The sequence below is a fragment of the Palaemon carinicauda genome, chromosome 13, assembly GCF_036898095.1.
Source record: "Palaemon carinicauda isolate YSFRI2023 chromosome 13, ASM3689809v2, whole genome shotgun sequence".
NCBI classification, from domain to species: Eukaryota; Metazoa; Arthropoda; class Malacostraca; order Decapoda; family Palaemonidae; genus Palaemon; species Palaemon carinicauda.
In genome coordinates, this window is record NC_090737.1 from 119,256,538 (window position 1) to 119,270,376 (window position 13,839).

At 36.9% G+C, this 13,839-nt stretch overlaps 1 protein-coding gene across 3 annotated transcripts in view; it reads right to left on the bottom strand.

Moving 5' to 3' along the window:
• Positions 1–8,068: 8,068 nt before the first annotated feature.
• Positions 8,069–13,839, bottom strand: part of eRF1 (eukaryotic release factor 1) — a 36,776-nt gene continuing 31,005 nt past the window's right edge. For all 3 annotated transcript variants that reach the window (XM_068385735.1, XM_068385737.1, XM_068385736.1), the window contains exon 12: positions 8,069–11,375. In XM_068385735.1, the coding sequence (XP_068241836.1) occupies positions 11,290–11,375 (86 nt within the window). In that variant the 3' untranslated portion in view covers positions 8,069–11,289. The remainder of the gene's footprint in view (positions 11,376–13,839) is intronic.

The following is a 13,839-nucleotide window of genomic DNA, read 5'->3' on the forward strand; positions in this document are numbered from 1 at the left end:
CGATGTTGCAGAGGCTATGTCAATACCCAAGACTAAAGAACAAAGGTTTTATTTTAGAGTGTCCTCCTAGAAAGAGCTACGTACTATAACTAAAGAGTCTCTTCTACCCTTACCAAGAGGAAAGTAGCAACTTAACAATTACAGTGCAGTAATGGCCCACCTACTCTTTCATGTTTAAGCTGTCATGAACTTCTAGAACTTCATTTCCTCTCTCAAAACAAGTCTCCTTGCGTTGTCCTTGCTTAACTTTAGCCAGAGAGCGGCTCTGCTATCCAAGGGCTCTGGTAGTTATGCAGCTAGCCCAAAATTCTGTAGATGTTTTACTAATCTACAACTCTTCAGACTTCACTGACGGATCATCAATCAGAATATCAAAATTAGAGTTGTTACCAGACTTAACTTTAGTTTGAACTCATCCCCAGGATTATGTTGAAGACTATTGCCAGAACACTGTGACGAGTTCAGCCTGAATTCCTTCATTAAACAAGTCTTATCCTTGTACTTAACTACTTGATATTTCCAATTTTTGGATACATGGAGCTATAGGTACTTTAGGTTGAATTCAGGTCAACAGTGACTGAGGTCTCTGTCATCTCTCTCCACTCCCTAAGGGTGTCACCATTAACATCCTTGGCATTATTGCCACTGTGACACTGCACGTAATTCTTCAATTCCCAGAACTCTTGTACCAGGCATACTTTATTATTATTACTTGCTAAGCTACAACCCTCCTTGGAAAAGCCGGATGCTATAAGCCAATGGCTCCAACAGGGAAAATAGCCCAGTGAGGAAAGGAAATAAGGAAATTTACTACAAGAGAAGTTTAAGAACAATTATAACATTAAAATAAATATTTCATATATAAACTATAAAAACAAAATAACAAGAGGAAGAGAAACAAGATAGACTAGTGTACCCTCAAGCAAGAGATCTCTAACCCAAGACAGTGGAAGACCATGGTACAGATGCTATGACACTACCCAAGACTAGAGAACAATGGTTTGATTTTAGAGTGTCCTTCTCCTAGAAGAGCTGCTTACCACAGCTAAAGACACTCTTCTACCCTTACCAAGAGGAAAGTAGCCACTGAACAATTACAGTGCAGTAGTTAACTCCTTGAGCGAAGAGGAATTGTTTGGTAATCTCAGTATTGTCAGGTGTATGAGGAAAGAGGAAAATGTGTAAGGAATAGGCCAGACTATTCTGTGTATATGTCGGGAAAGGTGATATGAGCCGTAACCAGAGAGAGGGATCCAATGTAGTAATGTCTGGCCTGTCAAAGGACCCAAAAACTCTCTAGCGGTAGTATTTCAACGGGTGGCTGGTCCCTTGGCTAACCTACTACCTTTTATTTCCTGCATGGTTGTCATCAGTTGCAAGACCTCTTTATCTACCACCTTCATCCATCCTTTCAGATTCTTTCTTTTGTGCCTACTTCCAATAAATGCTCATAGCAGCTCATCATGTTCATCAGCCTCTGATGTTTCCCATCTTTCAGGAAGTACTCAACTCAGGCAACCAATGCTGACCTTTGAACTCAGATTGGAAGTCAGTGTCCTCGATCGTATGAGTGACAGGAACCCCTCCATGGCTTTCTTACTGATCCTCACCATCTTTGTACTTACAATGTACAATCATTGTGCATGCAGCACTTTCCTACATCGGTAGCCTACATACTGTAATACTTGTCTGGTTGTCCAATAACATTCATTTCGCTGACTACCTCCACTTCTGTGATGATGATGTCAGCTACCAAGAAATTTACTCTCACTTGCCTCACATACACCCATAAGTCTATTCTATTTGCATCTCTGCCATCAAATGCCACTAAATTAAGTTCTCCCCTTCAGGTGTGAACAAACTAAAGTTGGCACTTTAGTTAAACAGACAGTGTCAGTGAGGGCCTCACCCCACTTCCTCTTACCTCGACTCAACTAGTTGCAGAGAGCAAGGATGTACATTTACTCATCCAAAACATTGACTGAAGGTGCAGCAACCCTACTCCTGTTCATGTTCCTGGTTGCAACATTGTAATATGCACTCTACCTTGCTACACCAATAGGAAATCAAAGTTGCTTTGGTTCCTTGAAGTCCCTTGCCATGTAAAGGCTTCAACTTCTAAAGAATTGTCCCCTAGCCCCTTGCATGCTTATAGACAATATTGGGCAGTTGGTGCAGCTCTGGAAACTCTCAACATTCCAATGGTGTAAACATCCACCTGCTCCCCATTCCACCTCAGCATAGCCAGCTGGAACTGGAATCAATGCAAAGGCCTGTTTCAGCCTAGCCTCTACCTTTTCCATGTCCTGCCAATCAGCTTTGCTTATCTGACATTACATGGCTTGGGTGCTCTCCTCCAAGTACAGTTCTATGAAGCCCACCACATACTCAATCTTTTGAAGTCTGGCTACCAACTTGGTTGTATTGTGGTAAACCAGACCAACGGGTCATCTTCCCCATCATATGTCCTCATTCCATACCTAAATGGTATAATGGGAAATGTAAATGAAAAAAAGGCTACCAGGGGGTATGGTGACCAGGTGCTAGCAAATAATTTACCTATAATTATTTAAAAAATAAGATAGAAAACATAACTAGATCATTCACAAATATTCAACATCAGATTGATGCTACACCAGATACACATAAAATTAACGAGATTCAATAATATAACACAACAATGTCACCAAGATTATCAAGAGAGCAAAGAAAACAAACTGCGATCGATCCAATGCCAATATCTGAAGTAATTGGAGAAAGAAACTGTTCCAGTCTAGATGATATAATTACGCGAATAGCAAATACAAGCATCGATGAGTTTAAGTTTCCCAAATCTGGGAAAATGGCTAAAGTGTAATCATACGGGTTCTGAAAAGTGCTCTAGATTATCAGGAACTAAGCTCGTATAGACCTATTTTGAATCTATCCTTTGTTTCAAATGTGTTAGAATACGGAGTTCTTGAACAACTAATCAGTCACTTGGAAGAAATAGAAGCTTTGCCAGACAATCAGTCTGCTTACAGAAAATTATACTCTACGGAGACAGATATCTGTTCTGTTGTAAATGATATGCTGGAAATGATGAATTAAAACAAATGTGGTATCTTAATATTACTTGATCTTAGTGCTGCTTTTGATGCAGTTGTGCAAGAACTGCTACTAAATGTTGTATGTTCCATTGGTATAGAAGATAAAGCTTTTGAATACCTAAAAGACTACTTGGTTGACAGGAATTATTGTGTGCAAATTGGAAACTCTCTATTCATGTAAACCTTTAAACAGAGGGTTACCTCAGGGGTTGTGTACTGGGCTCAATCTTATTCTGCCTCTATACAATTGGTCTGTCAAAAATACTACAAAGGCATGGAGTGAAGTTCAAACTATTTGCAGATTATACAATTTTACATCTTCATAAATGATATAGACGACACTACTGAAACACTAAATAAAATTCTTGCCAGTGTTAGGGAATGGATGACAATCAAACTACTAAAATTAAATTAAATAAAACCTAGTTTATAGTGGTTTGAAAGAAAAACATAATAAACATAAATAACAACTCTGTCCCGATAACTAGTAAAGTTCGTGATCCAGGCGTATCTCTTGACTGTAACTTGTCTTTCAATGCCTAAATAAATAATGTAGTAAAAACTGCTGGTTATTATCTTAGAAACATTGCTTTAATAAAGAAGTACCTGGATGAAGATTCTGTAAGGAAACTTGTGATAAACTGTGTTATTACCAGGGTTGACTACTATAACTCCATCTACTACTTTTTATCAAAAGTGCAACTAAGAAATTACAAAACATAATAAACAGAGGAGCAAGACTGGTAAAAGGTGTCCCACCCCGAGAAATTATCACTCCTATACTAATCAATCTATATTGGCTGCCTATTAAATTGAGAATCGAGTTTAAAGTGTGTACAATAACCCATAAAGTCATCACAACCGGATATCCAAATTATCTAAGAGAACTGCTACATATTGTGTAGCCAACAAAGTGTGTTTACACAAGAATAGTTACAGATGGTTTCAAATTATTCAAACCTGGATATATGTCTTGAAGCTGATGACCTTCATTGATATGCCCATGAATGAATTCAGTGTTTTTGAAGTCGAAGCTATCATTAAAAAACTCAGGAGATGGAAAGCTCCTGGTTACGATGGTATAACTGCTGAGATGGTACTGGCTGAAAAGGAAGTGACCCCCAGAATGCTTACAAGATTCTTTTATAGAATGTGGCATGAAGAGGCAAAACCTGATGAATGGGAGTTAGTTGTGGTGAAAATGGCAAAAAAGGAAACCTGAATGCAATAACTACAGAGGCATCACACTTAATGTTGTCATGAAAATATATAGTATGCTTATTCTAAAGACACACGAGAGAAAGATTGATGAAAAACCAAGAGATGAACAAGCAGGACTTAGAAAAAGAAGTGGTATTAACCAAATTTTCATTTTGAGACATGTACAGCAATCCACAGAATATACAAATCCACTTTTGATGGCATTTGTGGACTATGAAAAAGGCTTTGATATTGCGCACCGGCCAATTTTATGGAGCCCTGCGTAATTATGGAAATCCTTTGAATGTGTAAATTTGATCAATTCTATTCACGAGCATAACAAGTGCATAGTTAATGTTAGTGGAGTCCTATCAAATGAATTTGCACTGAACAGCGGAGTACTTCAAGGGAATGTGCTGTCACTTATATTGTTTACCCTCCTCATTGATTTTGTAATGCATGGAACAGTTGGAGATGGTGGAGAAGGATTGGACATAGGAAATTAGCTGACTAAGTATGCTGATGATGCTGTCCTTATTAGCAGAACACCACAGGATTTTCAATGCTTGCTTACCTAAATGCATGAAATATCACATGAGGTTAGGCTCAAGTTAAATAGGAGAAAGACAGAGATGATGAGAACGGAATATGCAATTCAAGATGAAATATCATTGGAAGAAAGAAGGATTAATGAGGTAGAATCCTTCAAGTATTTAGGAACTATGGTATCCAATACAGGGTCATTAGAAATGGAGTTTGGTGAATTAAAAAAAAAAAAAAAAAAACAGACGATGGCAGAGTTAAACAAAATTTGGATATAAAATCGCCTGAAATTACATATAAAAATCAGACTATATATCAGTTTAGTGAGATCTGTGTTACTGTATAGACATGAGTCGTGGTATGACAATGAAACAATCTCCAACAGATTTAGTAGATTTGAAAACAAAGCCCTCGGAAGAATATTGGGAGTTAAATGGCAGGACAGGATTAGAAATGAAACGATAAGAGAGATTACTCGAGTGCCACATACGGATGAGATTATGGTGAGAAGATGGAGATGGTTTGGGCATGCTCTTCCCACTCCCCAAGAGAGATTAGTTCAACAAATGTTTAACTGGGTTCCACAAGGCACCAGAAGTGTTGAAAGACCTAGGCCTACATGGGTGAGAACTTTGAAGCGTGTACAGTCATGGGAGATAATGAATGGAGTAGTATTGAATTAAAAGCTCTAGATAGAGACGACCGTCAATAGGCATAGGAGATAATGATGATGAGACATATGCCTAATGTAGGCTCTAAAGCCTTTAAATATGCAGCTCTGCGACTATATAAGAAGTTCCCACTACACATTCGAAAGACTGAAGATATTAGGGCTAAGAGGAAACTAGAGACTTTCTAGTTCTCAAAGTGCTTTGATAGTGTGGATTTGACAATAAACAATCAATATGCTGTGTGAAATGTTGAAGTAAAGTAACCAAGTTTGATTTCTGCATTCATGGTATAGGGGCAGATGGCCTGAAATATTGCCAACAAACTGTTTTGGCCTAATTGCCCGACCCAAAGTACACACAGGTTACAGAGATGAACTAAGGCATTTTACCTCAGCTCCAACATCCATGTGGGTGGTCCAAGTACAGTACCAATGTTAAACTCCTAAATTTGACCAAAGTCAGGTTGACGTAACTCGCCAAATATTGCTCTTTTCTTTATCCAACTTCTCCCACCCACTGACGTCGCAAAATCCTGCTACGACTTCACTACTCTCAAGTTATTCCTACACACTAACACTCACATGTTCTTACTCAAGATCTCGGTTTGTCCACTTAGGTCAATAAGGTGATAATTTTAATATACATTGCCTTTTCCCATGAACAGCATTCCCCTACATCCACTCTTTACACTGGCTCTCCCTTAGTTCACATCACACCAGAGTATATTCAGATAAAAGCATAAATTCTGTACATGGAGCTGGCGGGCCATCAATAGCCATTGCCTAACTCTCCCTGACCTAGCTTGATGGACAAGGGGCTAGGGCACTGACCATATGCATATACGGGATTCTCTAGTACATTATCCTGTCCCTTGGTTTTGCCATTTATCAGTGGAAAAACTTATGACCGTATATAGTCATCCCCAAATATAGAATGGTTTGGGTCGGAATCAGATATGACTAATAGATTTACTTTTTAACTGCGAATTAAAAAAGTTGTTCCTTCAACAGATCTGTACAGTAATCAAACTTGGTTAGATATATCTAACAGCCTCTTTTGAGCAGCACTCAATTGCTGTTATTCATTTAAATTGAAAACCTTTTTTTTATCTTGGCAGTGAACATTGCAAACAATTCACCCATGAAATCAGCCATAATCTCTTTTCCTAATAGTAAAGAGGATGACTAAATTACATATAAATGGACATCGTGGACCTCTTCATTAAATTTGTGTGTGTGTATTTGGTGACACTATAAAGCACTCGTTATTTTCTGGATGTATCGTAATTAGGTAGCCTAAAAGTTTGGGTGTGTGTGTGTGTGTAACTTAGGCCATAGGCCTTGCAATGCAGTCAGGGAAACCATTTGACAGCTTCACATTTTAGAGAAAGTGAATCGTCAAGAAATGATGCTCACTAGAAACTCACACACATCATAAAAAAAATATGCTTATTCAAAAAATGCATTTAAAATATTGATCTTTAAAACAAATGTTTTATACCATCAAAACAATAAATATATTTTATGGTGACCATAAACGGCTTGATCATAATCTTTCCCCTAAGAATCGCAGCCAGACTTTAAGGGAGGAAGATAAAATTTCCAGATGTTCATTAACTAAAAGCACAGTAGGCTGAAATAACAATCATACAACTAGGACTAAACTGTACACAAATGAGGTGGGTATTCCAATTCCATAATTGGATAGGCATCTAATAGTTTGGTTATCAATTATAATAGGGCAGATATTATTTAATAGAGTACATAAAGAGCAAAGCAGGTATGTCATCCTCTACTGGAATAAGAAAACCCATCCGACACCAACTGCATTGAGGGAAGCCAATTGACAACAGAATGGTAATGAAAGGATTAGGAAGTCTTCAAAATATTACAGTAATTTCTAAACTAGTACATATGCATTTGTAAAAACTAATTTAAAGTGTGAACTTTATTAAAAAATATACTAAAAACAAGGGGCTCAAAAAACCCAACTCAAGAAGGGGAAAATTTCCCTTGCCATTCTTATTCTTAAGTGTTCTGAACCAAGCACAAGACAATACACTAATATCAACCAAGATGTAAAGTATTCATGAGCAAGTAAGACATTACCCACCATCATGCTGGATTAACTAACTAGGGTAGATATTAATTACCATTTTGAGTTAATCTACTTATTTATGAGCAGAAATGTGCGAGTCTTCAGTTGTATTACAATAATATAAAAAAATTAGTACAGGTAGTACCACCAAGGTTTTACCTATTGCTTTATCTCATCAGTAATGGTGTTAAGTGCATGATCAAAGATGGCAAGTTAATTTGTTAAGAATAATTTCATTTTGTTTCCAAATTAGTTGAATGGATTGGAGTTCATTTTCAGACTACAGATACATACACTTGACAAACCATCATCTATTGACTGAATACTTGCCTTGTAAAATAAAAATTTTCAATGACTTCTTATATTGTTGAATTAACAAAAAATTTAAAAAAATAATTTTTTATTATTATTATTTGGTTTATTATTAGTTGGTGACTTAAAAATATATAGGGGTTGAAAGAAACAAACTTTAACTTTCCCTAAAGTATTTAATTTGCCGATCCACATAGGTCTTCGTGAAAACCCGAGAAAAAATAATACACCGGCGGCTGACTTGGGCTGGGGGATTTCTGGTTGGAGACGGAATAACGATCAGACCATCTTTGTTTTCTTTCTTAAAATTTCATATCTAAAGTTACAATTATCATTAATTCATATCAAAAGCAATTTTAACTAAACTGGAGAATTATGAGATTACGACTGAATGGAGCATATTAGTACCCTAAACAATGTTCAAATGTTTCAAGTGTTGTTTGAGGCACATCTGCTGATTACATGTTCATTTACGATTGCCTGCCTCACTCAACGATGATAAAGAATAAAAAAATAACAATAATTACCAAATGTATACATTTATAAATTCTTCATGTATGCTAATTAACTGTACTTCCAGTAACCATAAGCGTTTAAAAACAAATAAAATAGCATGCAATCACAATGATTTGTTACGTACAGGAAAAGGTTATGTGACAAAAATTCACATTGTGAGACAGTTTGTTTTGTAAAAAATACATAGAAACCTTAAGTAACAGAAAGGCAGCCAATAAATTATTTTCTGCCATATCTCAAAATACTGTGGCATTTAAAATCTAAATTCTGGGAGTTTGGATGTTTCTGGCAAATGCATTGTGGATCAAGTCATTTGTTGCCAAATAAACAAAAATATACTGTATAGAATTGAAATAGACCTACGGCAACACCGTTTGCAGATTTCTTTCTTTGTGCAATCCACAATGCAGCTGCATTAACGGCACCTACCACACTTCCCAGATTCAGACTCTCACTTTTACCAAATTCTTTGACCTAAACTGCATGTGCGAACTGAGGTAATGTGCAGACGCATCTGGTAATCCTGAATATTAAAAGGGTTTTTTTCATCCTATATCATCATCATTTCCTCGCGCAAATACTTATACCCTGTCCTTTAGAACAGGAACATAAAATACCCAATAAGGCACAGATACTACAGTTTGGCAAAAAGTAACCATACTGGGGATAAACTTTATCAAAACAACAAGAAAAACCTGATGACTGTGGAGACCCACGAGTCATACATTGTGGCAATACTGTATACAGTACTCCACATCACTTTGCCAGGCACATCATAAAGTTCACCTCTAAAGACAAAAACGCTTCGCCTGGCTGCGATGTTGCTTTACATTTTTTGTTTTTTGCTAAAATTAAAAAAGAACTACACAAAACTTCTAGACGAGACTGGCAGTACTTGGTGCCATGTCCTTGGCATATCTGGACAACCCAAGATATTCATTCATCTTATTCCAAAAAGAAGACACTAGGGGATGCCCCTCAAGTATTCAAGTCAGGAGATCCTTATCGACTACATAAAAGTTTTTCTTAGTAATATACCACTCGTATTGCACAGGTAAGTGTTTTCACTTCACTTGATATCAATAACGGAGTCGGTTCCTGTTGTTTTGATAGTCTACCCTTTCACCACGGAGTTCCTTAATTAACGTACCCTGACTCTCTACGAGTATCATCTAACAAAAAACAAAAACAAAAAACAACAGCAGTATATAGTCATCACAGTATCAGGAGGAAATATCCCAGGATTATCATTTATAAAAGAACCCCCTCACAGATGTGGTTGGGGTAGGAAAACTAATCTTGCCTCATAATAATCCATCTTAGTTACTACCAATACACAATGTCACAGTGCCTCATTTAGTTTATGGAGTCAGAGTGCACGTCCTAACATTATGATCAAAACTGCAGACTGTTGACACTGAAATGGTAGCAGCAAAAATGGAAAATAACTTCTTTTTTTTTTCCTACATTCAATTTTGAGTTCAAATTCACTTCGGTAGTTAAAGCTAAGGTTAAAAGTACAACAATGAGTAAACAGAGTAAGTTTCATCTGGCCAGAATCAATTTTTACACCATCAGCAGTCACCGTAAACCAATGTTTGGACAAGCTCAATGATTATGCAAATTCCTCAATGAAGAACTGTGACAAAATGTATTCATGGTTAAAACTTGGACTCTCCTCACTTAAAAATTCTTTACTCAACAGCTTTCAAAGGAAAAGTACATTTTAGCATACTTTTCCCTATGTAATCATAAAGAGCTCTAAGACTTCATTTTTAATATATTACATTTCCTGAAAGTGGGTAGCCTGTAAAAGAACTAGCCCAGGCCCTGGTTAAACATGAGCTAAAAGCCATGACCATTTTGAGAATGAAAACCCTTAAAACCTGACATTTTAGCAGCAACAGCCCCTATGGACATACACAATCGTTAGGTGATCAGCTTCATCCGATTCCCACAGATGAAGCTTATTGTATCTATTACAAAATACAGGTACTTTATAATTTTCTTATAAAAACATGATTCCATTTTATACAAAATTATCTATAACCAGAAAGCCACATACAGTTATACCAACTCTAGGGGCTGCCAAATTTGATATAAGATTCATACTTTATTTTTTTCTTTTTACACAAATGCAAAATATAGCACTGATATGCCTATGTCACTAGGGCCAAGGTTAGCTGTCCAAAAATATAGATTTCATGCTTCTTATTGTAAACCAATGTAAACAGTTCAACAGATTGGAAGGCCCATGATATACATACAATGTATATATTATAATGCTAATTATATTTTAAAAACAAATCTGAACACCAAAGTTTGTTTTGCTTCCTAAACTTCTGTAAGTACTTCCCTTGCTTCGAGTTGAGACGACGGAGATAAAAATCTTTTAATAAAAAGCTGAGCATGTGGAATTCGCCACATCAATGGCCATAAACAAAAGACCAAAGGTGACGATGGCATTGGCTGAGAACCAAAGACTCCAGTAGTCTAAACCCCTTCTCTCACCCCTCCCCTTACTGCACATCAATGTCTCCCCACCCCCCTTCTCCCGAGCACCCACACAATGTGCCCTCTCCTAGTACAATACCAAGGATTATTAATGTTTTATAATTATATTCAAAATTTAATATTATAAACAGAAAAGCCTGATTGTCAGGCAACAATTAAAACCACCATCAGAAGCGGTTTGTAGTGACTTGCATGTCATCGAGGGGACGCAAGAGCCATGCAGCACCCGGCACACGTAAGAGAGCATCGTTCTCTCTCCCCAGGTGGTTCCCTTCTCAAATGTATGCTCCCCTACAATGTTGGTCTTCTTTCACTGTCTAAGCTCTATTTCCCAACAGTGAAATTATTTACATGTAATCGTCAAGGTCAATATCATTAAATTCTTCTTCCAAATCTGCCAATTGTTGTAAGTCCACTTTGTAACGTAATATTCCTGAAATAAGAGAAAAAATCTTGTTGCAATGCATCTCATGACAAAAAATTTAAATAATTTATTAAAAAATCAATGTACAGTAACAACCAAGACTGGTCTACGACTAAATATCCCCACTTCCTTCAACTATCTTGTACTAGTATGTTATTTTATACGCAAAAACCTCCACTGACACTTTGCTAAAAATTTCATGAACTACACTAATAAAATACCTTTCAAAACTAGCAAAATTAAAATATGTCGATAGTAAAAAAAATTTAAACAACACCAGAGTTTAGATAATTTCCTTTGACAATTTTGGCTGATCTCAAACAAGGCCAATTGGATTTCCAGACCCAAAATTTATGCAAACATGCAACGAGTTAATATTGACAACTAAACTCTAAAGAAATTATAATTCTTTTATCATTATTTAAGTGCATACAATGAAGTATTAAAAACCAACAATTTCATCAACCAAAATATTGCAGTATACTGCAGAATTTTACAGTTGGTTATACCAACGCAATAGCCAGTTAGTATTCAATGTAAGAGTTGTACTATACGTGTGTGTATATATTTACTGAAGTGAAAACCAACTTTAATAAATTTTTTATTTCTATGAACCTCTCGATGTTCATATGGCTTTCTCCATAAACTCGTTTTATCAGTTACCGCCAAAAATTTATCAATACATTTCCCATCTCCTTTCGTTTCAAAAGATATGTGCCCCAGTAAAAGTAATGAGACCATCTAGCAGTTAATGGTAGTAACCCATTAAGAGTTGTGCATTCTTCAGTTTTCTCTGTCGGATTGTCTCGTCAAGACTTCTATCTCCCCTTCCACATTGGGTTAAGTTATTATTACTCGTTTGGTTAGCATTTCTGCACAGGGAAAGCACTGGGTTTTAAATACCCGTCGTGAGGAGTATGATACTTCACAGTTCCGCTCATGGAATCTTTTTTCAGTTAGTGTTTATGCTTATAAGGGTAATAAAAACATGTGTTAGAAATTACCACAAAAATTAAACTGATGAACAAGTGGTCAACCTTGTATGCAAACGAAAACACACTGTCATCTGGAGTAATCCCGTGAAGCAACCAACCAGCTGAGCTGATACATCAAAAATTAAATTTAAGAGCATCTACAATATGAAACATTATCTCCCAAATTGAAACAATTTTGTTTATGAGCAATTACTTTAGTGGAAATAGGTTATAAAGATCCAGCAACCCAATTCAGTCTTGTGCCTCATAATCTGATGACATATAAAGCAAAAGGGGTATACAGTAATGCAAAAGAGTAAGGCTGCAGAAGGACTTAAGTAGTTCAAGAATTTAAGACTCCTATGGGAGAGACTAGACTCTGGAAAGCTCAGTGAACATTCAGAACATTTACTGCCCATAAGAGAAAATTACTGGCGTTTTGATAATGACAAAGTTAGTTAAATAAGTTGAATCCCAAACAGGTTGATCACGAACGTGGCTAGTAAGCGAGTGTGTGTATAACACACACACACACATATATATATATATATATATATATATATATATATATATATATATATATATATATATATAATGTATAATATATAATATATATCATATATAACAATAAAAATATATATCAAAAATTTTAAGTAATTTTTATTTTTCCTAACATACTTACCAAGAACTACTTTCTTAGGAGTTACCTGTAACCTCCTCTCTACCGACCAGTTTTGTGTAGGGTACCCTCTATCCCGTTTTCTATGGAGGCCTACCCCGGCATTAAAGAATGTGCCCCGAGGGTAGGCTTATCACTAGGTCGATGTCCGCCAGGGTCAACATCTCCAGTAAGTTCTATTGAAGTAGCACAATACTTGCAAGGGAAGAGAGGCACTCGGGGAAGGAAGGGAGGGCCATTACCCGAAAGTAGTTCTCGGTAAGTATGTTAGGAAAAATAAAAATTACTTAAAATTTTTGATTTGTTCCAACACGAATACTTACCTCGAACTACTTTCTTAGGAGACTTACACTTTAGGAGGCGGGAGTGCTATTCTGACCTACAGACCCGGTAAGCGGAGGCCAAGAGGCCCAGGAATAACGGTACATACTAGAAAACGGACGAGAGGGTAACTACAAAAAGAGCTCACGTTAGTGTCTAAGTACTCAGCCTTTGAAAAAACTTCTTCTGATGTTGCATCCAGTAGCGTAGTCGTGAAGAACGTGTTATCCAATGGTACAAGTTGGTAATCCCCGATGAGGCTAGGGAGCAACTGGGTAGGATGGAAGGAAACGCACCTGTGTCTCCCGGTTGCTATCCGTGATTGAGCCTGGGGCTTTTACCGTTAAACCACTTGGAGGGCGGAGATGACTGTTCCAATGGAGAATCCGTCTAAGGACTTCCTCGAGTAGTCCTTGAGGTAATGGGCAGTAAAGGTCGACTGGTTCGACCAAGTACCTGCCCGAAGGATCTGACCCACTGCCATGTTTTTCTCAAAGGC